Source organism: Podospora pseudocomata, chromosome 4 (assembly GCF_035222375.1).
Source record: "Podospora pseudocomata strain CBS 415.72m chromosome 4, whole genome shotgun sequence".
NCBI classification, from domain to species: domain Eukaryota; kingdom Fungi; phylum Ascomycota; class Sordariomycetes; order Sordariales; family Podosporaceae; genus Podospora; species Podospora pseudocomata.
The window spans coordinates 1,276,657-1,301,490 of record NC_085888.1 but is presented as its reverse complement, the minus strand read 5'-3'; the positions used below and the strand labels follow the sequence as shown (position 1 = coordinate 1,301,490).

The 24,834-nt window shown below is 52.7% G+C and overlaps 8 protein-coding genes across 8 annotated transcripts; 7 read left to right on the top strand and 1 right to left on the bottom strand.

Annotated features, from left to right (window-relative positions):
- Positions 1 to 67: 67 nt before the first annotated feature.
- On the bottom strand, positions 68 to 2,286 carry TFB2 (RNA polymerase II transcription factor B 52 kDa subunit). The gene is made up of 2 exons (XM_062889865.1): positions 1,714 to 2,286; positions 68 to 1,657 (listed from the first exon to the last, which is right to left on the bottom strand). Exons 1-2 carry the CDS (start codon positions 1,844 to 1,846, stop codon positions 249 to 251), a joined length of 1,542 nt encoding a protein of 513 aa, XP_062743373.1. The 5' UTR covers positions 1,847 to 2,286; the 3' UTR covers positions 68 to 248.
- On the top strand, positions 2,218 to 3,369 carry QC762_404080 (uncharacterized protein; the record flags this gene model as incomplete). Its single annotated transcript, XM_062889866.1, has 7 exons — positions 2,218 to 2,550; positions 2,609 to 2,649; positions 2,714 to 2,729; positions 2,787 to 2,852; positions 2,915 to 3,095; positions 3,154 to 3,232; positions 3,291 to 3,369. Exons 1-7 carry the CDS (start codon positions 2,341 to 2,343, stop codon positions 3,367 to 3,369), a joined length of 672 nt encoding a protein of 223 aa, XP_062743372.1. The 5' UTR covers positions 2,218 to 2,340.
- A 36-nt stretch (positions 3,370 to 3,405) lies between these two features.
- QC762_0065170 (uncharacterized protein) lies at positions 3,406 to 4,435 on the top strand (the record flags this gene model as incomplete). Its single annotated transcript, XM_062883666.1, is given in 4 exon segments — positions 3,406 to 3,420; positions 3,617 to 3,737; positions 3,859 to 4,319; positions 4,328 to 4,435. Coding segments are annotated over 4 exon segments (705 nt in total).
- A 9,954-nt stretch (positions 4,436 to 14,389) lies between these two features.
- QC762_404090 (uncharacterized protein) lies at positions 14,390 to 15,948 on the top strand. Its single transcript, XM_062889867.1, has 3 exons — positions 14,390 to 14,914; positions 14,976 to 15,315; positions 15,374 to 15,948. The coding sequence occupies exons 1-3, from the start codon at positions 14,852 to 14,854 to the stop codon at positions 15,886 to 15,888; spliced, it is 918 nt and encodes a 305-aa protein (XP_062743370.1). The 5' UTR covers positions 14,390 to 14,851; the 3' UTR covers positions 15,889 to 15,948.
- A 523-nt stretch (positions 15,949 to 16,471) lies between these two features.
- Positions 16,472 to 16,902, top strand: QC762_0065150 (uncharacterized protein; the record flags this gene model as incomplete). Its single annotated transcript, XM_062883665.1, is given in 2 exon segments — positions 16,472 to 16,671; positions 16,689 to 16,902. The coding sequence occupies 2 exon segments, from the start codon at positions 16,472 to 16,474 to the stop codon at positions 16,900 to 16,902; spliced, it is 414 nt and encodes a 137-aa protein (XP_062743369.1).
- Positions 16,903 to 16,968: 66 nt separating this feature from the next.
- Positions 16,969 to 17,313, top strand: QC762_0065140 (uncharacterized protein; the record flags this gene model as incomplete). Its single annotated transcript, XM_062883664.1, is given in 2 exon segments — positions 16,969 to 17,057; positions 17,070 to 17,313. 2 exon segments carry the CDS (start codon positions 16,969 to 16,971, stop codon positions 17,311 to 17,313), a joined length of 333 nt encoding a protein of 110 aa, XP_062743368.1.
- A 475-nt stretch (positions 17,314 to 17,788) lies between these two features.
- Positions 17,789 to 19,181, top strand: QC762_404110 (uncharacterized protein; the record flags this gene model as incomplete). Its single annotated transcript, XM_062889868.1, has 2 exons — positions 17,789 to 18,764; positions 18,832 to 19,181. 2 exons carry the CDS (start codon positions 17,789 to 17,791, stop codon positions 19,179 to 19,181), a joined length of 1,326 nt encoding a protein of 441 aa, XP_062743367.1.
- A 409-nt stretch (positions 19,182 to 19,590) lies between these two features.
- Positions 19,591 to 22,548, top strand: QC762_404120 (uncharacterized protein; the record flags this gene model as incomplete). Its single annotated transcript, XM_062889869.1, has 5 exons — positions 19,591 to 19,890; positions 19,958 to 19,974; positions 20,120 to 21,266; positions 21,324 to 21,593; positions 21,655 to 22,548. 5 exons carry the CDS (start codon positions 19,591 to 19,593, stop codon positions 22,546 to 22,548), a joined length of 2,628 nt encoding a protein of 875 aa, XP_062743366.1.
- Positions 22,549 to 24,834: the final 2,286 nt, after the last annotated feature.

The following is a 24,834-nucleotide window of genomic DNA, read 5'->3' as shown; positions in this document are numbered from 1 at the left end:
TCTGTACATTAGGGGGCCAGAAAGAGCATGTGGATTTGTATGAGTATAAGTTAGATACCCGTCTTGATGGAGGTAGCATTTTTGCTAGGTTAATGCGAGGAAGTTAGTTTGGGCCAATGTTTTATTTCAGCTTGATTCTGGTTTCCCGATGAGAAAAAACCGTTGTGCTAGAACTTTTCGCTCAAAAATGATCATTAGCCATGTTACTCTGAATCCCAGAAAAGCACGTTCCCTTGTAGGGTCGTTTCCTAATTCCCCTTCTTCCTTGCCTTCAAGAATTCCCTTATCTGCTCAACCTTGCTGACGAAAAACGTGCCCTTCCGATCATCCTTCCAAACCAAGACCCCTATCTCGGTCGCGTACTCCGCCAGCTGTCTGTACTCCTCCACGCTCTCGAAGTCTTTGAACTGGAAACCTGGCGTCTTTTGCATCCTCTGACTCTCCAGCTGCCACAGTCGGATCTGATCCATCACCGTCGGGGGGATTACCGTCGTGCCCTTCGCCGCGGCGGCGCGCCTCATTTGTGGGTGTGCATGCGCGACAAGGTAGTCAATGATTTGGTTCGCCGTGATCCCTTCCTTGATGGCTTCCTGGACTGATTCTCTCGTCAATCTGGCGGTGACCATGTTTGGAAACCGCATGTGTAGCCGGCAGAACAGCTTGAGGATGGCGATTTGCAAAGGAGAGGAGGTGTAAGCATAGATACGATAGTTTGTTTCAACTACAATCCCGCCGTTTTCATCCGCCGGTGCTGTTGGGGTGGAGTCTGCTCCCAGACTGCCCGCGTCACCGGGGGTTTTCTTCGTGGCGGCATCGATGCTCGCTGATACTGACCTCATGGTTGATAGGGAGGTAAGAGTGGTGGCTAATCGGGTTGGGTAGTATTGCTGTGGTCTGTCACGGTCGATGTATATCAGGCCAAAGTCAGCCAGCGCGGGGAGCATGTTCTTTCGGGTTTCGGTCAAAGCAGAAGTGTCGTATGCGCGGCCGAGCTCGAGGGAGGCGAGCATGAAGAGAAAGGAGAGCATTTCGACATTGTCGATGGCTGTTCCTGTTATGTCGGTGCCTTGCTCTTTGGCGAGGGCTTTGTTGCGGTCGGCGGCTTCGAGCCAGAGGAGGAGGAGGGTCCAGACTTGGGCGTTGGCTTCTTGGAGGAGGAAGTTGAAGCCATGCTCGCTGATTTGGACGAGACCGCCGGCGCCTTCGCGGACGAGACCGCCCATTTTGAGGAGTTCACGGACTGCTCGTTTTGGGCCGCCGCCTCCGGAGCCGTGTCGGCCGCCAGATTCGTTGGCTTTCATGGGGACGCTGTTGACGACGTAGTAAAGGATGTCTTGCCATATTCTCCCGGCCCAGTGGTCGAGATACTGGATGTGTATCTTTGGGTCGGTAGGTAATGTGCTTGGTACGCCGAAGCTGTTGTGTGATCCTCCGCCCTCGAGGGCGAGTCGTAGAGATTTTTTGAAGTTGGCTGTGAGTTGAATATCTTGTGCTTTCTTGGCCCTGGCCGATTGTGATAACTGGGCGATGTGTAGTGAGCGCAGCCTCGCGATCGCTCTAATGCTCGTGCCTTTGCCTTCTGGTCGCGTCCAGAGCTCGATATCATTTGTCGTAAGGGGGGTCGGACTGTATAGCAGGGCCTGAACATATACCTTTGCTGTAGGCGCGTGTCCGTTAGTCACGGTGGTCCGGAGAGAAGGGGGAGGCGTGTACCTAAAGGTGGAAGCATGCGCCGAAAGATAGCAAAGGCGGTGGATGGCTGCTGGTACAGCTTTCGAAACGTTGCGCCTGGCAGCTTCTCCAAGTAATCGTCGAGCAAGAAGGACGAGGGGCCAAAGGACGACATGATGGCGGCTGGCTGCCCGGCGCACGCGTTGGCTTTCGTTGTCGATTCCCTCGGTTATTTCGGGCGGCTTAGGTTTCACTTAGCGCATTCTTTGGCGGTTATGTAATTTGGATTCGTCGGGGGTATCGTCAAATATCGAAGGCACGGAATCGGGAAGGAAGTTAGAGTTTGGCTGAGATGTCGTGGATTGATTGTCGCAGGCACTGTTCGGCGGCAGGCATCCCCAAAATCTAGAAGGCTGCCGCCAAAAGAATAGCAGGGATGGCTGAACAGGGATCCGCATTTCGGCTAGTTCCGTTACTCTCCCGTGCTGTCGGGTGTGAAGGTGCGCGCCAGTTGGTGCATGTGCTAGGTTTACACTAAACACACCTACCCTTGGTTCAATGGGAGCATCTTCATCGAGATCCCCTACTTAATGATCATTTGCTAAAGTCAGCCAGCATAGTTCTCAATGAAGACTGTGACATCTCGACCAAACGGGCACCCTGATAGCCATGGTCGGATTCCCCCACATCCCGGCGCCGGTTATCGGGCGGGACTCGCACGACGTCACAAAGTGGGGGTTCGGGTTGTCTCAACCAGCTGAACGCGAGATGTTTTTAAGCAGTTTGAACCCTCCTTTAAACCCTCGGGTAAACTGTGTGTATCGGAGCGCTACCAAAATGACCGGAGTGAAGCTGCAGCCAACAAGATTTGTGAGATCGGTATGACAAGTCCCTAGTGCCCATTCCAGGAACATCTCAGGTTACTAACGTGACAAAGGTTCTCAAATCCTTCATGGCCGACTCTGGTCTGGAGCCGAGGTACGTCTTCGGGGTTGCGATTTGGAATTCAGGGACATATACCTAACCCTGTATTTGACTTCAGACTGTTCGGACCCCATGTGAGTCGCAGTCCCCTGATCGTCTGAAGTCTGAAGTTGCTGACCAGGGTGGTGAAGCTACGTGTTATGAATGCATCGAAGGGCAGAGTTGATCTTGAGCTGGACATAACGAAAGACCACACAGTATGTATCCCCTGCGGCTTTCTTGTCGTCTTGCAAGGTAGCTACTTACAAACCCTCACAAGAACCGCCTCAAGATCATCCATGGAGGCACAATTGCCAGTCTGGTCGACCTGGGTGGCTCCCTAGCCGTCGCCTCGGAAGGTCTGTATGCTACTGGCGTTTCCACAGACCTAAACGTCACCTACCTCAAATCGGGGGGCAAAGTGGGAGATAAGCTTCAAGCGGTTGCGGAGTGCGAAAAGAGTACGTACATGGTGTTCAGGATCTCTGCCCTATGCTCTGACTGACACTTTTTGTACAGTTGGCCCAACCCTGGCCTTCACCAAGGTTACATTTACGAACCCCCTGGGAGAACTGGTAGCCAGGGGCAGCCATACCAAGTAAGTTTTGCTCTTGCTTTACCCAGAACCACGTGCCTTATCAGTAATCGAATTGCAGATATGTCAAGGCAGCATGGAAAGGAAGCCACCCATATACTCCTCCCGAGGGGGCCGAGATTGCGGATGAAGTTGACTGATCCGTGCGTTCCCGAATGTATATAACTCGAATGAACATGAACCTGGGCGGAGTAGAACAGTCGTTGCATGCGTTAACGTGATACCCCTGAATTGAGATTGCATCACCGTTTGTTTGCCACGAGGCGGAGTCAGAGTGCTATCTATCAGGTACCGGCCGTGATTTTTTCATGCCCCATATTGGGCCTCCCTGACAGGTTCAGTTATACCGCTTTCATCTCTTTTGAGCCACTGCTGATTGCGAAACAGCGCAAACCGATGGTGGCACTTTGGCACCTCGTGGTCATCGCGGTCTGTGTCTCGTGGCAGGCAACGAAACGGGAGCTTGGTGTTTGCTCGTCGTCATCTACCAAGCTCGCCATCCTCCAGTGTAAAGAGTCTTCCTCTTTCCTTCATTTTTTTCATTTCCTTGAACCTTGCCGTACCCAAACTGCAACCGAAATCTCCGCAAACATCTCTCGGTTACATACCCAGGCGCAGTTAACATGAAGTTTGCTTTTCTGCCTTCGCCCTCGTGGCTTCTGCCTACGCCCTCACACCTCCTGTCAAGCCCTACTTCTGGCAGCCTTCCTCTGCTATAGTCTTGCCGGCCCTCAACTTGACCGGCAACATCTCCCCATTCACGGGCAATAATGCCAGCTTCAACGCCCCGTGGTATACTCTCAACCAAGCTGGCCATTCTGTCCGGATAACCGGCGGCAGCCTTATCTCTTTGGCGGACGCGAACATCACCATGCCCCTCCTCTCAGCTACCAAATATACGCAGTGGATCGAGTTCGCTGTCACCAGCGACGGCATCGTCGAATGTCCTCACTCCACCTTCCGCGCTGGTGTTGCTATCACCCAAAATCTCACCTCGAACACCGCCCCCCAATACTACACCTTCTACACCACGCAGATTGGGGGTCAATTGTACACCCGGAGTTCGAGGTTCTCTCCGGCGACGAAATTGGTGTCCAGATCATTGCCAATTCGAGCAAGTCGGGTAGGGTCGAGCTCTACAACGGGACGACCAAGGCCTTCTGGAATCAAGACGTCAACGATATCATATACCTGCGCTGTGCTTGAAGGGTGCGAACTGGGCGGCTGCCCGCTCTCTGCTTCTATGGTATCCCCCATAAATCTATGGTTTAGTGGAAGGGGATGAAGTGGGGGACGGCTGAAAATAGCGTCTATGAAGCTGACAAAGGGCCAGGAAAACAGCATACCATGCACATGGTGAATAGTACGGCCAATTGGGACATATTGGTGTGGAGTGCCTGGAACAACATGACAAACGGGTTGGATTGTAAGATCATGGACCAAGAGTGGAGACATAAATTCGACAAGCCTCCTCAATAACACGCAAATAGTCAACAATTGATCAAGGGGTGTTTCTGCATTGCTAACCCCATATTTGTATGGAAAAATCGTCTTCTCGCTGTTCACCGATTGTTGCGCGCATCTCTCCACTGCCTTTGACCTGTGAATGGGACAAACCAATTAAAGCCCGTTTGTGAAGCTGTGATGGATTTAGCGGGTGGTAGTGGTGGAAGTGATGGTGCATAACAGTTCAGGGGCACCAGTTCTTACGGCAAGTATTTCAATGTAATAGCGGGTGCCCTGGCCATTGAACTTTTGCGTAGGGAAATCTGTAAATAATTGCAGTGTTTGAAAGTGGTAATGGCGAGTAGGTTGGAATATTGCTGCATGGCTGGTAGCTTGGCATGAAGTAGGGGTTGGTTTTGCCCAGGAGAAAAGAACTTTCAATGCAGGCTTGTGCAAATGCCTGGTATGTTAAGGGCTGTTTTATGTAGGAAGCTAGTCTGTTTTGTCTAGCTACCCTCCATCGACCGATATGAGTCGAGAAGTACTCGATAATGGCAGGTTTGGGGGGCGATAGACCGCAGCAGTATTGTGTCAGATGTTCTAGTTGCGAATTGATTAAATTGATAGTGAGACAAGACATGATGGTACCCTTGCCACAAAATAATTGGGACACCAAAGTAGGTTAGTATGCCCTAAAAGATAGTCCATAGGCTTTTAAAGATAATTTATGGGCCTGTAAAATAGTCAATAGTGTTACAACCTGCACCAGGAATGGATACAGACTGCAAGGCAGTACGCCGAAGGTGAATATGACAGGATGATCGAAGGTTGTGACAAGCGTCTCAGACACGGGTTCACTGTCAACAACAGGTTGTTCTAACAAAGAGCTACTGAAAGTAGATTGTAGACAAATGAACTTGAATTGCTTGCATGAGGAATCAGATTCCTCGATACGGGGAGCGCCCGGCGCTCCCCCCTATTTATGTCAAGCTGTCTACATATATTTCTGAAGTATCTTTGTACCTTGCTCAGTGTGCTCAGTGGTCTTGGCCACTGATCAGACTGAGCAACTCCTGATTGGTTGCACGGGGGCTTGTGGGTCTTTCCATCCCTGGCCCAATGATTGGCTGAGGTGCCCAGCACCTCGGGTACCACCCAGTGGTTCCTGTATAGGGGTATTACGTTTGGGACGTAACAAATAGGCCTTCTGTGAGGGCAGCGTTTCCCGAGGCAAAGGCACAAGTAAGAAATTGCTTATTCATAGGATTTTGATCTAAAGAAGAAAGAAAGAAAGAAAGAAAGAAAGAAAGAAAGAAAGGAATTACAATCCTGTGGCCTTGCACTCAGCAATAAGCACCCACAGGAGCAACCCATCTTGCCAGACCGGGTAGGTGGGGCACGTGGCAGTATGGAACCAACCAGCGCCGTGACATCACCCCCCCCAACGAGCGAGCTTCGACCGCGGAGCTTTTAAAAAAAAATTTCTCCGTCGACGGTTCGAACCTGTGCCGTTTTCCACGGTCTATTTCCTGTCCATTTCCCCCCTTTTTTCGACGTGACCTCCTCAAACTCGGCTTCTTCTCCACCGGCACGTTATCCATCTCGTGATCCTCATCCAGCTTATCCTCCAACGCTGCCCTCTCCCATACATCCAACCTCAACGGTGGCCCCGCCTTCTCCGGGTACTGCTCGTGATACTCCTTCAGCTTTGCCGCAGCGTTCTTGAACCCACTGGCATCGTACCACGTCGGGTCAGGATCCCATCCTCTCCACTGCACCTGGTACTGCAACTTGCCATAGTACTCCCTCGACGTCAACACCTTATCCACCTCCCATTCCTCCTCTCCACCGACCTCCTCTGGTCCCGGATTCTCATTCTCTTGCCCTGGTAATGGGTTGTTGGGATACTTGCGCAGGCGATCCGCATGGAACACGCGAGAGGCGCGCCAACTGTCCGGCAGCTTCAGTTGGTATGAGTGGCCGACCATTTTCTCGATTTCGTAATGTTGACGGGTGAGTGGGTAATCCAATTTGTCACTGGGTCTGTCGGTAGACCAGGCCTTCTTGATGATATACACGCGGTCCTTAGGCTTGAAGTCGGGCTCGCGGCGGTGCTTGTTTGCTTGTTGGGCCTGCTTCTCTTGGGCCTTAGCGATGCTCTCTCGCGCCGAGTCGGCATACGTCTTAAGACGCAAGAAATGTTCTTGGGCGTCTTCTCGGTTCATCCTTTCACGTACGGTCATCTTCTTTGTCAAGTCAGTCCTTCGTGACCAGTCCCAATGGACCGGCATAGGGAAGCCCATGATGACTTCGTGGGCTCCAACCCGGTGCTGTCTTGCGGTGTTGAGTTCTGCACCATGTCCATGGCAGGTAGTGCCATCGACCAGTTGTCTTGGTTGTGGTTGACGAACGGTCGCAATCTCTGGTCGAGGTACTGGTTCATGATCTCCGCCTGCCCGGCAGTCTGGGAGTGACCGGAGCTGGACAGTTTCCACTTGATGCCCGTGATCTTGGATATCTCGTCCATAAAGTCGGCGACAAACTGCGGTCCTCGATCGCTGGTAATCTGGAGTGGCATACCAAAGATCCTAAAAGGACCTTCGTAGTAGAAGAGAGCCGCATCCTTTGCTGTGGCGCTGGTGGTACATGGGACTGTCCACACGATCTTGCTCAGCCGATCGATCATCACCAAGGCGTTATCGTAGCCCTTCTTGTCTTTAGGCATGCTCTTGAAGTCAACCACGAGGTGTTGCCATGACCGGTCGGGCGGGGGGATTGGGTGCAGCAATCCCGGTGTCTTGTCTTTTGGCTTTTTCGAGGGCCTACATTCGCAGTTGGCGACGTACCTGTCACAGTCTGCTATCAGGCCTGGCCACCAGTAGCGTTGGCTCACCATCTTCCTGGTCTTGTTGCGGCCCGGGTGTGCCGACAGCAGTCTACTGTGGACCTCTCGTATGACAAACGTTCTCAGGTTATTCGTTTCGGGGACGACGAGGCGCCCATCGTGCATCAAAAGCTGGTTTCGGATCGAAAAGGGGAGTCTGACTCGTCGTCGCTATCCCCCAGCCTTCGCGCGCCAGACGGAGAGGCTCTCATCGGTTTTGTTGGCTTCCAACAGTTGGTCAAGGAGGACCATGCCTGAGTCGTCCGGGGCGGGCACATCCTCATCGAGAGCCATAAGGTCAATGGCATCTTCTGCGCAGAGGTCGATGAGATGAATGTCGGCGAGCTCCTCTGTGCCAGCCTTGCGGAAGATCCTCATCGTGCGCTCAACATCTTTCCGTTCCTTTTGAGTTCTCACATCCTCGGATTTTCGTGACAAGGCGTCGGCGGCGGCATTCTCGGTGCCCGGGCGATACGTGATGATGAAGTTGTACTGAGACATGGTAGTCGCCCAGCCAGCCTGTCTGACGTTAAGGAGTCGCTTGGTGCTGAAGTACTCCAATGCCTGGTGGTCTGTGATGATGGTGAAAGGCTGCTCCCGCAGGCCCACCAGCTCTGATCTCCAATTCTCTAGCGCGCGGACAACCGCTAGCAGCTCTTTATCATGGATCGGGTAATTGTGCTCGGCTCCTTTCATGGTCTCGGAGAAGAAAGCTACCGGGTGCCACTGCTTATCGGCAGGGCACAGCTGCGAGAGCACTCCGGCCACCACCCCGTCGGAGGAATCCGTCTCAACTCGCGTTGGCAAAGAGTGATCGAAGTACCGCAACACCGGTGCGCTCAACAGTCGTTTTTCAGAGTATCGAAAGCCTCCTGTTGTGCCGATCCCCATAACCATGGCTGATCCTTTCTGGTGAGCCTCGTGAGGTGTCGGGCCACACGACTGTATTCAAACACAAACTTGCGGTAGAAGTTGCAAAAGCCTAGGAAAGCTTGCACTCCCTTCACAGACGTAGGCACCTGCCAGTCTGCTACCGCGGCGACCTTCTCAGGGTCCACTGCCACACCGTCAACTCCAATAATGAAGCCCAAGAACTTTGTGCTCTTGGTGTGGAACTCGCATTTCTTGATATCTGCTTGGAGGCCGGCGTCCCGCAGCTTCCCAGCACTGTCTTGACATGTATCTCGTGTTCGGCTTCTGATTCTGAATAGATGATGATGTCGTCCATGTATGCCGAACAGAATCGATCGAGGCAGTCTATGAGTGTCTCGTTGATATATCTCTGGAAGGTGGCGGGACCGTTGGTCAACCCAAACGGTAGCACCTTGTACTTGTACGAGCCGTATCGAGTGCGGAACGACGTCAGGTCCTCGCTCTCCGGAGCCATGCGTATCCGGTTGAACGCTGACCGAACATCTATCTTCGTGAATATCTTGGCCTTCGACAGCCGGCTGATGGTCTCGTCAATCAGCGGAAGGGGTAACGGTCCTTCTTCGTGAGGGCGTTGAGCTTGCGGTAATCGACGCAAAGTCGCAATGTACCGTTGGCCTTTCTCACGAACAGCACAGGGGCCGCCCACGGGGTGTTGCTGGGTACAATCCAGCCCTTCTGTAGCTGCTCGGTGATGTACTTCCGACATTCTTCCAATTCTTCCAGGGACATTTTGTATAAGGGACAGGCCCCAGTTCTGAGGCTGACCGATTCGGCTCCAACTCAATCTTGTGATCGCGCCCTGGCCTGTGGGGTGCGATTTCGTCAGACTCCTTCTTGCTGAAAACATCATAGTAGTCCCTGTACACTGCGGGAACGCATCGGGCCACAGCCTCCTTGAGGGATTCTTCGTCATCTGGCAGGGCCTCCTCTGCGGCCTTCTTATCTTGTATGTACGCATCGATCTCGGCGAGACTGGTGATGAAGGTCTCGGATCCGGTGGCTCTCGAGGCCAGCGTAAATGGAGCTGCGTCGAGCGTCATGATGTCCAGCTTGAAAGCCGCAAGCTTCGGCTTTTGGGTCGGGGCGGCGGCTTCTCGATGTGTACCGCGCATAGTTCGCGATACATGCGCGCCACAGGGCGTTCTCTTGCACTCAGATGTCCTGGGTTTGTTGGGAGGCTCCAATCCAGACTGGCCAGCGTAATGTGGCGATGTGGGATTAGTTGCACCTCCTTCTCAAGCTGCTTCTCGCGCTGCCTATCGAGCTGTTCCCGCAACTCTAGCTCCTTGATTCTGCTCTGGACCTGTTCTCGGGTTTCCTCCAGGGGTCGCATCCCGTCAGGGCGTTCAACTCATCCGGGAACAGCAGGGTGCGTGTCTTCGTGTTGACCCACGCGTTGTGACGGGATAGCCACTTCCTGCCTATTATCATGTCTTGTGGCATGTTGATGACCAGCATCCAGTCTGCCGGGAACACTCGTCCAGCGATTCTCAACGCGTTCCCTTCATAGCCAAATCAATGCTCTGGGAGCTCTTTCCATCGTACCCGCCGATGGGGACTGGCTCGAAATCATCTCTCTGTTTCAGGCCCAGCCTCTTTCTCAAGTGCCTTGCGAACTTCACACTTATAAACGTATTACCGTTAGCTCCCGTGTCAATCAATGCTTGTGTAGTAATCTCGGTACCATTATTCTCTATGGAGCACCTATGGAGAAAGGACTCTCCTCCCACATAATCAGATATGGGGAATCCCTTTTGTTCCGCGATCGCCGCGATAGCCTGCCGCACCAGCACTGTCGACACTTCCCCTGGGGAGACCTCATTACCCAGGGCTAGTTGTTTTTGACTGATCGTCGTCAGAGCTCTCGTTCACCAAGTCCTTGTTGGAGGAAGACTCGGTAGGCGAGTGGCGATCGATGATGGCCTGAATGCGGGTCTCTTTCTCTTTCTCCTTTTCCGCCTTGCGAGGGCATTCGATGGTCACATGGCCTTGCTCACGGCAGGTGAAGCAGCGCCCTTCAGCGATGAGCTTGCGGAGCTCCTCAGGAGAGGCACGACCAGGGAGCTTGGAACCTCCAGTGCTGCCCAAGGAAGTGGACGTGCTGGGAGTCGAGGCCTTGCCGGAGCCATTGCCTTTCTCCTTACCACGACGACCATTACTCTTCCCACCACCAGTGCCCGAAGAGTTAGAGGAGGTCTCCTTCTCCTTGGCCTTCTGTTCCTTGTTCTTGCGAACATTGTCGAGGTTGCGGGCCATCTCGGCGCAGTGCAGGACGTAGCCATTGAACTCGATGTCGGGGTTCATGTAGGCATAGTTGGCGCCTATCTGGAGAGAAGCTGACAGCCTCTCCTTAAACTCGTACTTCCATTCGGACTTGGGCTTGCGAATCTCACCGGCAAGGCGGACGAAGTTATTCTTGAAGATGGCGAAGCTGTCGCCAGGTTTGTAGACAAGCTTCTGAACTCTTTCTTAGCGTCCTCGACGCGGTTGGGGTCGTTGTACTCGTTGTACAGGTGAGTCATCAAGTCCTCGTACGTAGTCAGACAGTCGGGGTGGTCCTCACGGAGATACGGCTCCAAGGCGTCCGCGGCATCGCCAGCCAGACGGCTCTGGACATACACGCATTTAGCACGATCGTTGGTGAAGTGATCGGCGTTAATCTCCATCTTGTTCTTCATCTGCCGGTACCATACGTGAAACTTGACGGTGTCATCGGACCTTTTGGCGTGCCACAGGGGCGGGGGATCGACCTTGGTACTTTTGCCGTGGGTAGTGGCGGTAGGCGTCTCCGAAGGAGTAGGGGTGCCACCCCGGCTCGACATCACCATCTCGGCCACGGTACGTTGAAGGCGGGTAATGTTTTCGTCTCGCTCGCTGAGCTGTCGGCGAAGTTCTGACAACTCGGCGGTGGCAGATGCAGCAGTCTGTTGAGCAGCGACGGCCGCCTGAGCCTCATCCAGGTCGGCCTGGGCTTCTGCCAATTGGACCTCCAGGCGCACCTTGTCATTCTTGAGCTGTATCATGTCGGCATTGGCCTTGCGGAAGCTCTCACGAGCTTGGTCGAGACTGTCCTCCAACTCGGCAAGGGCTATGGCGGCCTCGGTGGCATTTTCTTGGTCGAGGGCTGGCTTGGACAGTACCAGCTTGTCCTGAGACTGAATAACCTGGCACAAGGTCTCAGCCCAGGTGTTGATGGCGTACTGGTTCTGGTCGAGCTTCGTGACGATGGTATGAAGCTCGCGAGTCTGTTGTGCCAGGGCGATTCCCGTCAAGACGCGGATTTTCATTTCGCGGAATAGGGCTTCGGGATCGGTGTCGTACATCTTCTTGAACAGGGCGAAGTCGACCACCCCTCTGACATTGAGGGCCTTGTTCTCGGTGTTGAGGACACGGAAGGGAAAACCTGGCCCCTCGACGCCGGCGCGGCGACCATAGTAGTCGGCGGCATCTTGTGTATTCTTCACCAAATCGTTGCGGAGGTCCACTCGACTGGGGACCATGTTGCGCTCGGCAGGGAGCTGATCAGTGGTATCTTCTCGGAAGGAGTCGAGGATCTCGTCGGTGAAGCCCGGTTGGCCCACGCGGCTCAGGTCGATGCCTTCGTCGTCGGCTTCGGTGTCGTCAACATTGTCACGCGCGGTAGCTGTGCGCGCGGCACTCTGGCGGAGGATCGCGAGCTTCTCGGCGAGAGTGTAGAGCAGGAGTCGCGACCGATCTTGTCTTCTTTCGGGAGGTCTTGTTCAAACAGGATGACGTCAAAGTCGGCCTGGTTACGCGCTACCTCAGCGCGCTTGTTCGCCTTGGCCGGATCAATCGGCATGGTGGCGGTCTCGTTCAGGGATTCTGTTCTTGGCTCGTCGCGTTATTGGCGACTTGTCCGGGATGTGGCGTCGCGTGTCGCTTAGCTGCAGCTCGCGCAAACCTTGTCTTTTCTGGTATCAATTCGGGTGGAATTTAACGTCTTCCAGGACAGGTTGGGAGAGATCAAAATGATGTGAGGGCAGCGTTTCCCGAGGCAAAGGCACAAGTAAGAAATTGCTTATTCATAGGATTTTGATCTAAAGAAGAAAGAAAGAAAGAAAGAAAGAAAGAAAGGAATTACAATCCTGTGGTCTTGCACTCAGCAATAAGCACCCACAGGAGCAACCCATCTTGCCAGACCGGGTAGGTGGGGCACGTGGCAGTATGGAACCAACCAGCGCCGTGACACCTTCTGAAGTATTTTGAAGACCTATTAACCATCTTTGAAGGCCGAATAATTATCCTTTAAAGTAAAGTTTATAATATGATAACGTATATTATAAGCGAGTTGTACATATAAGCGAGTCGTACAGTCTCCACCACGACGCGTCCTCCTTACACCTAACATCAATTTTTTCCACAACCCAATATGCCTCCTACTTCAAAGGAAGCCAGGATACTCTTAGCCCTTGAGGCTCTTCGAATCAATGAGAAATTAAGCCTCCGAGCTGCAGCTAAGCTCTACAACGTACCAGCTATGACTCTCTCTAACCGACGCGCCGGCCGGCCTGCACGACGCGATATAACACCCAATTCGAAAAAGCTGACTCAATCGGAAGAGGAAGCTATTGTCCGATATATTATTGAGCTATGTACGCGAGCTTTTCTACCAAGATTGCGTAGTGTAGAAGATATGGCCAACAAACTGCTACGCGTACGCGACGTGCCCCCTGTTGGCAAGCTCTGGGCACATAACTTCGTCAAACGCCAGCCACAGCTCCGTACGCGTTTTAAGCGTAGATACGACTACCAGAGGGCTAAATGCGAGGATCCAAAGGTCATTGCCGAGTGGTTTGCGCTCGTACGGAACACTAAGGCTAAGTACGGTATTGTAGATGACGATATCTACAACTTCGACGAGACTGGGTTTATGATGGGTATTATCTTCGCGGACATGGTAGTTACGACCTCGGACGGCCTTAGTAAGGCGAAACTAGCCCAGCCTGGTAACCGCGAATGGGCAACGGTAATCCAGGGAGTTAATGCCCTCGGTTGGGCCATCCCTCCTTTTATCATCTTGGCCGCGCAGTACCACCTTGCCAACGAGGCACTAAGCAAGCGCAGGAGAGCCAAAAAAAACACGTGTGCGGCTTGGAGGATCACTTACTGTGCAGGATGCACACGATCTACTAGACCAGAAGGCCGTGGGTGGGGAGGCAGTGGAAGAAACGCAGCCGGATGGTAGTGGTGTAGGGGGTGCTCGTACAAAGGTTCAATGCTGTGTTGTATGCGGCAAGCCTGGACATAATGCACGTACTTGCCAGGAGGCTGTAGAATCGTCTGATTCGGCTGTTTCTGATGTAATTATAGTTGGTTTATAGTGTTGTTATGTTGCAATTGAGGATAGTTGTTGTAGGGTGGTGGAGACTGTACGACTCGCTTATAATATACGTTATAGGTAAACTTACTTTTATATATTAACTATTTTATAATGAGGGAGGATGGTTCTTCGTCTTTTGTCCTGTTACTTTGCAATAAAGTTGTGAGATTTTTGAAAGTGATGTTGACTCTGTGGCTACTATCCCTTTATGGATGGCACCTACTCCCTTATACCGCCGGTCTTTATGATTGGGTTTGAATTGAAAGAAGATTCCACAACAAAATCTAGACTCAGACATAGTAAAGCTAGAATAGGGGCCGTATAAAGCTAGGATAACGAGCATGTAAAGCTAGGATAGCGGGTATGGAAAGCTAGGATAGAAGTTGAAAATAATATGCCTCTTACACCAGACCCGCCTTTAAAACAGTGGAAATCCAACTCAAAGCTTCATGTCTAGGACGCACTCCTAACATGGGTTTGCGTACAGTTGCTTGAGAAGCTACCTTACCTATTCACCCCTGTACTTAGGAAGCACCTCGTCTACTGTCTGCATATTGGAGACTGATACAGACCCTGCAACACACCATAGACACCCTTAACCGCAGACTGGCGACAGTAACACTTTTCCCTGGTCTCCAAATGACTTGATCAATGATGTCAGTCAAGGAGTGATATGAGCGCAATGCGTTGAACTTGTGTCACTCAGTTGGATTACCAATCGGCGGATTTTGCGGATTTTGTGTTGCACCGTGTCCGAGTTTGTCAAGTTGCTTAAAGAGGCACATCGCAGTCTCTTAATATGGCATTAGTTGTAAAGTTGAATTCTTTCTTGTTGACCGTGTTGTATAACCAGTATTTTGTAGCCTGAGAAGTGATTACATCATCGCACCCACTTAACCCCCCTCAATCCCTCGCTTTTTGACACATTCCCCTCGGTTCATCCCAACCTGCTCACAATCATCATTATCTCATCCAATCCACACTGGCAATCTGAACTACCTAATAAAAACTTCTGAAAATGACTGCCTCCATGGCACAAGCTACCAAAACCATCGTCGCTACAGGCACATCGTCGGGGTTGGTATGTTACTCCCTGCTGATCCCCCCTCATTGGAGCTCATTTCACTAACACTACTCTCCAGGGCTTTGAACTCATCAAACAACTCCTCGGCTCTCCCACTTCCCTTAGCCCCTCCACCACTCACCTCAACCTTGTCCTCGGAGCCCGCGACACCAACTGTACCGGTCAAGCCTACAATGCGCTCTCGTACCCCAAGACTGATCACATCCTGTCTATCCTTCCCCTCGAGCTCTCCAGTCTAAAGTCAACCGCCTCCTTCGCCAATGCAACACTCGAGCGTCTCGGCCCAGACGGAAAGATCGATTACCTGCTCCTTAACGCTGCGGTCTCTGACGGGACAGACAAGCCCGCGAAGGAGTCCAAGTCTGGGTTTTGTGAGGCGTTTGTGGTTAATCATTTTTGTAAGTGGTGTTGACATCATCATTTTGATTTCGAACCATCAGGTCTGACAGGAAACAGCCCAGCATTACCTTGTTCACTTGCTCGAGAAGAAACTGATTGATTCCTCTACGAGAATCATTTTTGTTTCCTCGGGCGCCATCCGTCGGGTTACTGACCCCTCGACGTTGGAGAAGGACTTGAAAGTTGGGTCTGGGGTGGAAGCCAACGACACGTACTCTCAGACAAAGTTCTTGAACTTGTTGAGTGCGCAGTGGTGGCGGAGGAGGCTGGAGGAGAAGTGTAGGGTTGTTGCAGTTTCTCCGGGGCTGATTCCTAACACTGGAATTGGGAGGGGCTCGGGAATGAAGTTGAGTATGGATATGCCTGATGCGAAGAGCGTGGAGCATGGGGCAAAGAGCATTCTGGCTGCGTTCACGAGGGATGATTTCCCGAAGGATAGGGAGCAGATGTTTTTGACGAGCTGGGGGGAGTGGTGGGAGAAGGGGGTGTATGAGAAGGTGTTGGATAAGGGGTTGCAGGATAAGTGGTGCTGGACAAAGGAGGAGATTGAGAAGAGGGAGGGGCTGAACTAGGTTCACTCCAGTCCACTTCTCGCTCCTCTTCGTTCACAGTTTCATTATAGACAATGCAACATTGATAGATGCACATATCCGGTATCTGGCGAAAGATGTAGGTCTCTATGTGTGACGAACCCCTATCCAGAACCTCTGAAAGGGATACTAGTTGAAGGCGCTTCTGAACAATACTGGTTCGGTACAGCTAAACAGTGCACAACAATGGCTTGTCTCTATCACAATAGTCTGAAACAAACGAATGTAACTTGTATTACATACTGCGGAACTATCTATTAAGCTATTTAGTTCCTCTGTATATATAGACCACCATTTTCCTGGATTATTATCTTCCATTAATGATCCCTAGAGCCGGATCGTTTCCTGGATCGTTTCCTGGATCATACTCTGAACCCAATGATCCTCTCCTGGTAGGTCTATTTCCTGTTCCTCTGATTGGCTGTCCCCTTCTCCCTTTTGATTGGCCGATGCGCCGGGAGTCCGCATTCAAGAACGCAACAACCTGCCGCAAGTCATTAGTCGTGCCCTCCTCACCTCACCTCTCAGAACACCAAACGTCCCAACCCCGCTTCAGCTCCCAACAATGAACGAAGAGCTCGCCATCTTCATCGCCTCCCCTGACCCCGCCAGCACCCAATTCTTCCCCTCGAGGAAGAGACTCACTCGTCGCTCTCGCATCAGGCCTGCCTCGATCTTCCACCCGGAAGACACCTCCCTCACACCGGAAGAACACTTCCCCTTGCAAACCGTCCGCGCCCCCAACCGCCCAGTCCACCCCGCTTCGTCAACAGGTTTAACAGCAGGGAAGTTTTGCTTGTTATCGACGCGTCATGTATCAATAACGGCCGCCACGCGGATAAATCCTCCCCTCCCATTGGCAGCTCCTCCTTCAAGTTTAAGAACTCACCTGGAACCCCAAATGCGGCTGTGATGCTCCCTTTGTCAGAGGAGTACAATGGGCCCGTTACTGGGACAATTGCCTTCCGTCTTGGGGAGAACCCCAGGGTGATGTAATGGATCACACTTCCAATCGGGCTAAACTCCGCGCTGTGATTGCGGCGTTGCAGCTTAGGAGTTGGCATGGGGAGGGGTGGAGGAGGGTGGAGGAGGGTGGTGGTGTTGACGGATTTGGAGTATATCGTCAAGGGGGCTACGGAGTGGTTGCCTAGGTGGGTGGGCAGGCGGTGGAGGAAGTCGAAGGTTGGGCGGTCGGGCAGGAAGTATGCCAATCGGGACTTTTGGGAGGAATTGCAGCATAGGATTGAGGAGCTGGGGGGTGAAGGGTGTGAGGTTTCGTTTTGGCTGGTGAGGGATGGGGAGTTGATAAGGCAGACGAAGGCGGCGGCGAGGCTGGCGGCGTGGGAGGGGAAGAAGGAGGGGTTGCCGGTGGAGAGGTATACGAGGTTGTTTGGGATTATGATATGAGAGATGATGGGGGATGTGGGCGAGAGGTGTGATGTGGATGTTGGGATCTGATGAAGAAGATCTGGGAGGCTGTGTGTTGGGACGCGATTCAATGAGTGAGCAGGTGAGGTCACGTCCATTCAAGCTAATGAGGCCTGGGTCAATTATCTTTTTGTTCATTTTTCTTTCCTTCGACAGAATGTTTACCAACATCCCCAGGTACTTCGTACAACCTCAAATTAATGTTCATTAATTGCTACCTACCGGCAGTCTGGTCGCTGCGGGCCGAGAGCGGATTCATGCAGTGCCGAAGGAACTGTGGAATTGCGGGGAACGGGCAAATGTGGGGTGCTCGGCTTCCATCGGGCCAGTCCCGCACTGGAGTTACTCAAGCACCACCCTTCTTCAAGCGGCACAAGCCATAAATGTTTAGAACAGCTCTTTCAACTCATTCAAAAGTCACCTGTACGACCAAGCACTACGAGTTACGGACAAGATGGCTAACGAATCCTGGATCTCCCATTACAGCCCCTCAAATGACTTCTCTCTCGCCAACATCCCCTTCGGCATCATCAGCACTCCGGAGGACCAAACACTCCGCCCAGCCATCGCCATTGGAGGCTTTGTACTGGACTTGAAAACATGGCTGGCCATAGTGAACAAGGAGAAACTCGCCGATGTCTTCTCAGGTGTTGATATTGATCAGCTTGACCATGCTCTAAGCCAACCCACCCTCAACGGTTTCGCTGCTCTTGGACGGCCGGTGCACAGAATTGTACGCAAAGGACTCCAGGATCTATTACACAAAGACACGCCATATGCAGAGCTCCTCAGGGATGACGAGAATGCCAGGACCAAAACCTTGAGCAGGCTGAGCGATGTGACGATGCACCTTCCAATGGAGATTGGAGACTACACCGACTTCTACGCAGGCTATCACCATGCCTATGCGGTTGGTGTCATGTTCCGCGGGCCAGAAAACGCCCTCCAGCCAAATTATACGCACTTACCGGTTGGATACCACGGTAGGGCATCGAGTATCGTGGTGGATGGGACGCCAATTCGGAGGCCAGTAGGTCAGATACTGCTGGACCCGAAAGCTGAGCCAAAGCAACCTGTGACTGGGCCTACGAGGAAACTGGATATCGAGCTTGAGCTTGGGTGCTTCATCTCAAAGCCTAACAAAATGGGCGAGTCTGTAGATGTGAAACAGGCTGAGGAGTACATCTTTGGCTATGTGCTCCTGAACGACTGGAGCGCGAGGGATATTCAGGCCTGGGAGTATGTGCCGCTGGGGCCGTTCAATGGCAAGAACTTCGGGACGACAATTAGTGCCTGGGTGGTGCTGGCAGATGCGCTAGAGCCGTTCAAGGTGAAGACCGAGATTGATAATAAGACCGAACTGCAAGAGTATTTGAAGGGCGAGGAGGATAAAACAGTGTTTGACATTAAGTTGGAAGTCGATTTGACAAGTGAGTGCTGTTGACCTGGGTATTGTCAACTGGAAGAGGGGATGAGACTGACACATATACTTTATAGCTGCTGATGGGAGCACAACTACCATTGGAAGGACAAGCTCGAAGTATTTGATGTGGTCATTTCCACAGATGATTGCGCATCATACTCTGGGTGGCTGTTCGATGCGTCCTGGTGACTTGCTTGGCTCTGGGACAATCAGTGGCCCAGGTGGTGTCGAGGAGAGGGGGAGCTTGCTGGAGATGACTGAGAACGGGAAGAAGGAGGTATTGCTGGCCGGGATGAATGCCAGAACGTTTTTGAAGGATGGTGACAGCATTACACTGAGAGGATTTTGTGCTGATGACGGCAAGGGAGTACGTGTTGGGTTTGGGCGCTGTTCAGGAACAATCTATGGTGGTCCACAGATATGATTACTGTAAAATAGCCCGAAGGACTTTTTGGTGTTGAAGAATAGACGTAGGATCATTCTTTGTTGTAGGCATCCACGCATCAAAAGTTGGTCGTTGCTTCGATATTCGGGAGCCGTGCCAAGGCGTCATAGCTTCCCCGGAGAACGCGGGGATCTCCGCTTTGCCAGCCAAACTAGCACCAATCTGGAATGGCGTACGATTGTGCCAGGGCATTGAACACAGCAAGAGGAAGTTGGAAGGACAAAAGGGCGGAAAAGAGCGGCAATCCTTATCACGTGGACGCGCTGCCAAAAGGGATTGTGCTGACATTTGGGTGGCTTGTCCCCTTTGCTCAGCTCGCTGGCTCTCAGGTGGGAAACCGAGAGCGTGTCCGGGAGGTCTTTCAGGAGAAAAGGGCACATGTGTTACAATGGAACATCTTGAGACCCAAGTGAGCGACCTGCGCTCGTTCCTGGCTCCGCAGTCAGCTGCCGCTCCAGGATTGAGCCTGTCGACGCCAGCAGCCTATTCTCCCAGTGGGCCTCTGTCGTCGCTTTCCGCCCTCGGAGACAATTCCGCACCGCAACCTGCCTCACCACTCCCACTCGAGTCGTCGCACGGAGGCGGCACCACGTCCGCCAACACGACCACCTCCCATGCCAAAAGAAGGGCAGAGCCAGATGAGGATGGTGAAGTGTCTGCCAAGCAGCAAAGGAGCAAGCGGAATAGAGTGCGTCGCTCCCACAGCACAGCTGCAGCTACCCTTTATGATCACTTGTACTAACCCTGTCATCCAGTACACCTCGATCGCCTGGTAAGGCTGTTCCTCTCTCGATGTGACTCTGTCCCGCATTGGGCCCCATGCCACGTTCTGGAATCGTACGACGTCGGGCCATGTTTTCTGCCATATAATTATGTCTCAGACCCCTTCCAACCCTGGTTTCTGACCTTTATGATAGCAATGAGTGCAAACGCCGCAAGATCAAATGCAACGGCCAGACGCCCTGTCACCGATGTGGCAACCTCAACCTACAATGTCTGTACGCGCCCAACTGCTGTCCCAACTTCAAGGACTCGGATGAGTTCAGGGACATGTCGGCCCAGGTGACTCGGCTGCAAGAACAGGTCGACAATCTCTTCAGCGCCATGAATGCTCTTCGCCAGGAAACTTCAAGTCTGCGACTAGCCCCGATTCACGATCATATCCTGCCTCCGCCAGTAACCACAGGCAGTCCCTCACCCATTCCCACCCTTCCTCCGCTGACCAGGCCTCGTCTTGGGTACCGTGTGCCATCCTCATTCCATGGACCGACGAGCATCGCCTTCACTGTCGATGTAGCCAAGAGTACGCTCCACAGAATGGGGTATACCGACGTGGCTGAGGACAGCAGCGTTTCTCAGCCTACAGAGCCAACACCGCATCCATCGCCGGCCCTAGCTCCCCTAGCAGCCCCTCCGCCACTGGCATCCTCCTCTCCACCCTCAGCTGTCCCTCGTGATCCTATCCTGGAATTCGACGAAGCAGAAATGCTGCGGTTATGCGAGCTACATGAGGAAGAAGTTGGGGCCATGTACCCTGTGATACCCATCGAGACTGTCAAACAACATGCCCAATCGCTTGGCCCATGGTTTGCAACTGTCAAACTAAACTCCTCTACCGCTCAGCAAAGTTTGCCGGACCTTAACGATCAGAAAACATTAGTCCTCAAGATTGTCCTCTGCTGCGCCCTGGTGGTGGAGGAACACGGCAATAGTGCGCGCGCCGCCCGCTTATACGAGAGTATACAGCCGATCATTGACCGAATGCTCATGAGTGAGCCGGCCGATATCGTCAAGTTACCGTTCTTAGCGCTGGTAGCCGGGTATCGATACTTGTCTAACGACGAGGTATTGGCCTGGCGAGTGGTTGGGCATGTAGGAAGGCTGTGTCTCGAGTTGGGTCTCCACCGAAGGGAAGGACTGCAAAATATCACCGATCCAACGGTGAGAAGGAATGCACTCCTGACCTTCTGGAGCGTCTATGTCCTGGACCGGAGATGGAGCTTCAGCACCGGGCTGCCGTTTGTGTATCATGATGACAAGATTGATCCCGGGTTACCTAAGCCGGTATGTCTTAATTCCTGTGTGCAAATCACAAAAGTGAAGTGACATTGACGTGTACAGGATGACTACCCCTTTTTAGTAGCAATGGTTGGGTACTCCAAGCTAGCGGCCAAGATCTGGGGGTTGGTGGATTGCTTTGAGCCAGCTGTTATCCGAGGTTTGAAGGCTCATAATTTTGAGCCGCTGGAACAGGAAATTTGGGAGTGGTATGAGAGTGTGCCAGTTGAGATCCAGACAGACCCATCCGATGGTGACAGGATTGCTATGCCTAGTGGTCCCACTGATAAAGTTCAGCGGGTGAGAATATGGACGAGATTGAGGCTGAATCAGGTATGCGTGCTTTTTGTCCTGGTCATCCGAAACCTAAACCTATGCTAACTTCATGTTCTAGGTCCGCATCTGGCTGTACACACCTGTGTTGCACAGCGCCACAAGCATCGCCGAGAATATGCAACGGGCTGAGAAAGCAGTTGACCTTGCCAAACAAACAATCCGGCTACTGGCACACATCAACCAAACCACGAGTCTCTATCGTCGCTGCCAGGTCTTCTACCACCAGTTCTTGACCTCATCTATTGCCGTTCTATTTCTCGCTTCCACCCACGCCCCTGTCGAGTTCAGCTCGCATTGCCGGAAGGAGTTCTACATGGCTCTCGACCTCGTACGGGACATGTCCTCTAGATCATGGGTGTCCCACCGACTCTGGCGCACGATACGGTCTCTCAAAGCCGTTGCACCTCGGCTCGGTCTCGAGGAAGACTTTGCTGCCTCGCCCTCGGCCACCAAGCCCTCCAACACCGGCTCTGCTGCTCAGTTACATCGTCATCAAAGCACGAGTGACTACAACCAAAGCAGGAGCCATAGCATCAGCCAAAGCAGCCCGCGGACTGCTGGCACAGTGCCCTCAGTCCGAGGGGTCGCTCATAGCCATAGTAGCATGAGTCCGTTCAGTCCGCAGATTAGGGGCAGCGAGATGAGCCATCACCCGAACTCAGCTGTTTCTACGCCTCATCAACAGCAGATGCACGTGGACGAACGGACTAATGGCCTGAGATTGCAATCCGAAATGTCGAGGATCTACGAGGGCTATGCAGGACTGGGTGTAAACGGGAGTGTGCCGACGGCGGCAGGGATGAGGAGTATGAGCTTGGAAACCGGCGCAATGTCTGCTGATGATTTGGGATATGGGAACAATATGCAGATGGGTCAGGGACTCGGGCTTGTCCAGGAGGTCGTTGGACTGGGCGATGAGAGCGTGTATCAGCACATCAAGGACATGTTTTAGGTTGAAATAGATGTCCAGCGTTGTGTTGCTTGTCTTTATACTACCTGAAACTTTGCTAATGTTGATTAGGTATCATTGAGATGTATTTACCTCGTTCCTCCATTGGGTTAGCCAGGTATGCTTGCTGCCCATCGCCTGCATCCCGAGATTGTGGGGGAGGGACGAGAGGAGGTGACTGGGCCAGCAAAGCCAGGGCCGGTTCGCTCTCAAGCCCCAAGCACTGGTGGGGTGACTCGGCACAACTTGATGTGTTGCCTAACGACTAGCGTTGTTGAATTGACCTTCCTGAGATAACAAGACCGTCTCCGCAATATATACCAGAAGCAACCCTCACTTTGTAAACCAGTAGGTATGTAGAGTGGGGTCGGTCATATTTGTAGCGGTGAGAAGAACCAGCTCTCCAACCCGCACGAGGGCACTTAATTTTTCCAGTTGTTACTGTTTTCCCCGTTCCTCGTCACCTTCGACTGTCATCACCATGGCGCAACGCACACCTCTTCCCTTGCCCCACACAGCACCATCCACTCTAACGACTTTACCCCTCGATATCCCCTTTCAACTAGCAACCCATCTCGACTATGGCGATCTCCTGCACCTCAAGCAGACCTGCCAGGCTTTCCACTGCTCTCTCGACCCTGATACCTTGCTTCCCAACTCTTCCAAAATCAACTTCTGTCTCGAAGTCGAGAGGTTTACACGCTACCGTGCCCACCTTCACGCGAGAAAGTCCATCATTGACACTCGTCGTACCGGTCCCAAAGGAAAATACGGTCAAGATCTCATCGGCAAGAAGCAAAAGGTATGCTGCGATTGTTTTATCAAACACAAGCTCCTCCCCCCGGGAACCGGCGCCCCAGAGAGGGTCTGATGTGGTATCTCTGCCTTCGATGCGAGAGGTGGAGGCTCAAGAGCCAACGTTGCCGCTATGCCCATAGACAGCCAATTCCCCAGGGCCCCTACATTAACACCCTCGCCGAGTACGACCAACAATATGAACAGCTGAAGAAAGCAAAAGAGGCCATCAAGAACAGGACTGGGTCGCTCCTCCATCCTGTGGCGCAACCACCCCCTCAACCATCATCGCCACCCACCCACCGCCTATCCCCTAGCACCAGACAAAAACCCACCCCTCACACTTGGATCATCTGCCCCCCTTTCAACACCATAGCCATGCACCCAGACCGCTGGGTTCCCTACTCCAACGAACCGCTCCGTCTCTCCCCGTTTGAAAAACTGGACTTGCCTCTCCACAAGAAGATACTGTCATTGCTGCCCTACCAGGAGTTGATGGCGCTGTCCCGGGTGTCGAAGTACTTTCGCCTTTTGTTTCCAGACCCGGCCTTGGCTTGTTCATCGCTCTACTCGTTGCAAGCCACCACCTGGCGCAGGTGCTATAATCCGCCCGTGTCGGCTGACCGGCCTGTTTTGCCGCTGGTGGCGACCTCACACTTTGACCGTGTTGCTTGCCCTGGGTGCTAGAGGCCAAGGGCCTTTGGTCCCGACTGGGGTACTACACCTGGGGACTATAATAATTTCTGCCGGAGTTGCGTGAAGCGCCGAAGGCATCCGAGTCACTTTAAGAATTTTGCGGGATTGGGAGAGATTTGGGGGACGTATGAGGAGTGGAAGAGCAAGAGGGAAGGAATGAAGTGGTGTACTGGGTGTGGGCTTTTTAGATTCAACGGGGGGGAGTGTGAGGGGTGTGTGGATACTGCTGAGGAGTTGAAGAGGAGGATGGGTAGGTTTCAAAAGGCGGAGAGGAGGTGGGTGAAGAGGAGTGAAATGGGAATGAGGAGGTTGGCGTCCAGGAGGGGAGAGGGTGAGGAGGTGGGGGATGGTGGTTCGGAGGAGGTTGACAGGTTGGTGCGTGATCTGTTTCTTATTGGGGAGCGGGCGGATGGGGATGAGTGGGGGTTGGCTGTTATGGAGGGTTGGGGTATGGAGGAACAAGAGAACGGGGAGCAGGGACTGGAAGGGTTGATATGGAGTGACTAGGTTGGATTCACTGGTGGTAAGATATTTGGGAGCAGTAAAGAAGCTTGGAGCAGCCTGGATAGATACTTGGCTTACACGCAACCCGCGAGGTGGTCTTGCCATGCTCCTGCGGTGGGGATATCCTGCTTCACATCGGTCATTTGGGTCAAGGGAGCCCCAATTCTCACGGTTCAGAGCCTTCTTGCTCAAGTCATCCCAAGTCCTCAACGAGCGGGTTTTTCATGGAGCACGTAAAGAATGGGGCTCAATGCTCCAACCGATTCACTTTGTTGGTCAAAAACCTATATAGAT

Excerpts from the sequence above, each read along its gene's own strand:
- TFB2 (XM_062889865.1), bottom strand. The coding sequence starts at position 1,846 with ATGTCGTCCTTTGGCCCCTCGTCCTTCTTGCTCGACGATTACTTGGAG. Across the intron at positions 1,658-1,713 it reads GCGCATGCTTCCACCTTTAG|CAAAGGTATATGTTCAGGCC; the intron begins GTACACGCCTCC and ends ACGCGCCTACAG.
- QC762_404090 (XM_062889867.1), top strand. The coding sequence starts at position 14,852 with ATGACTGCCTCCATGGCACAAGCTACCAAAACCATCGTCGCTACAGGC. Across the intron at positions 14,915-14,975 it reads CAGGCACATCGTCGGGGTTG|GGCTTTGAACTCATCAAACA; the intron begins GTATGTTACTCC and ends ACTACTCTCCAG. Across the intron at positions 15,316-15,373 it reads GTTTGTGGTTAATCATTTTT|CCCAGCATTACCTTGTTCAC; the intron begins GTAAGTGGTGTT and ends GACAGGAAACAG.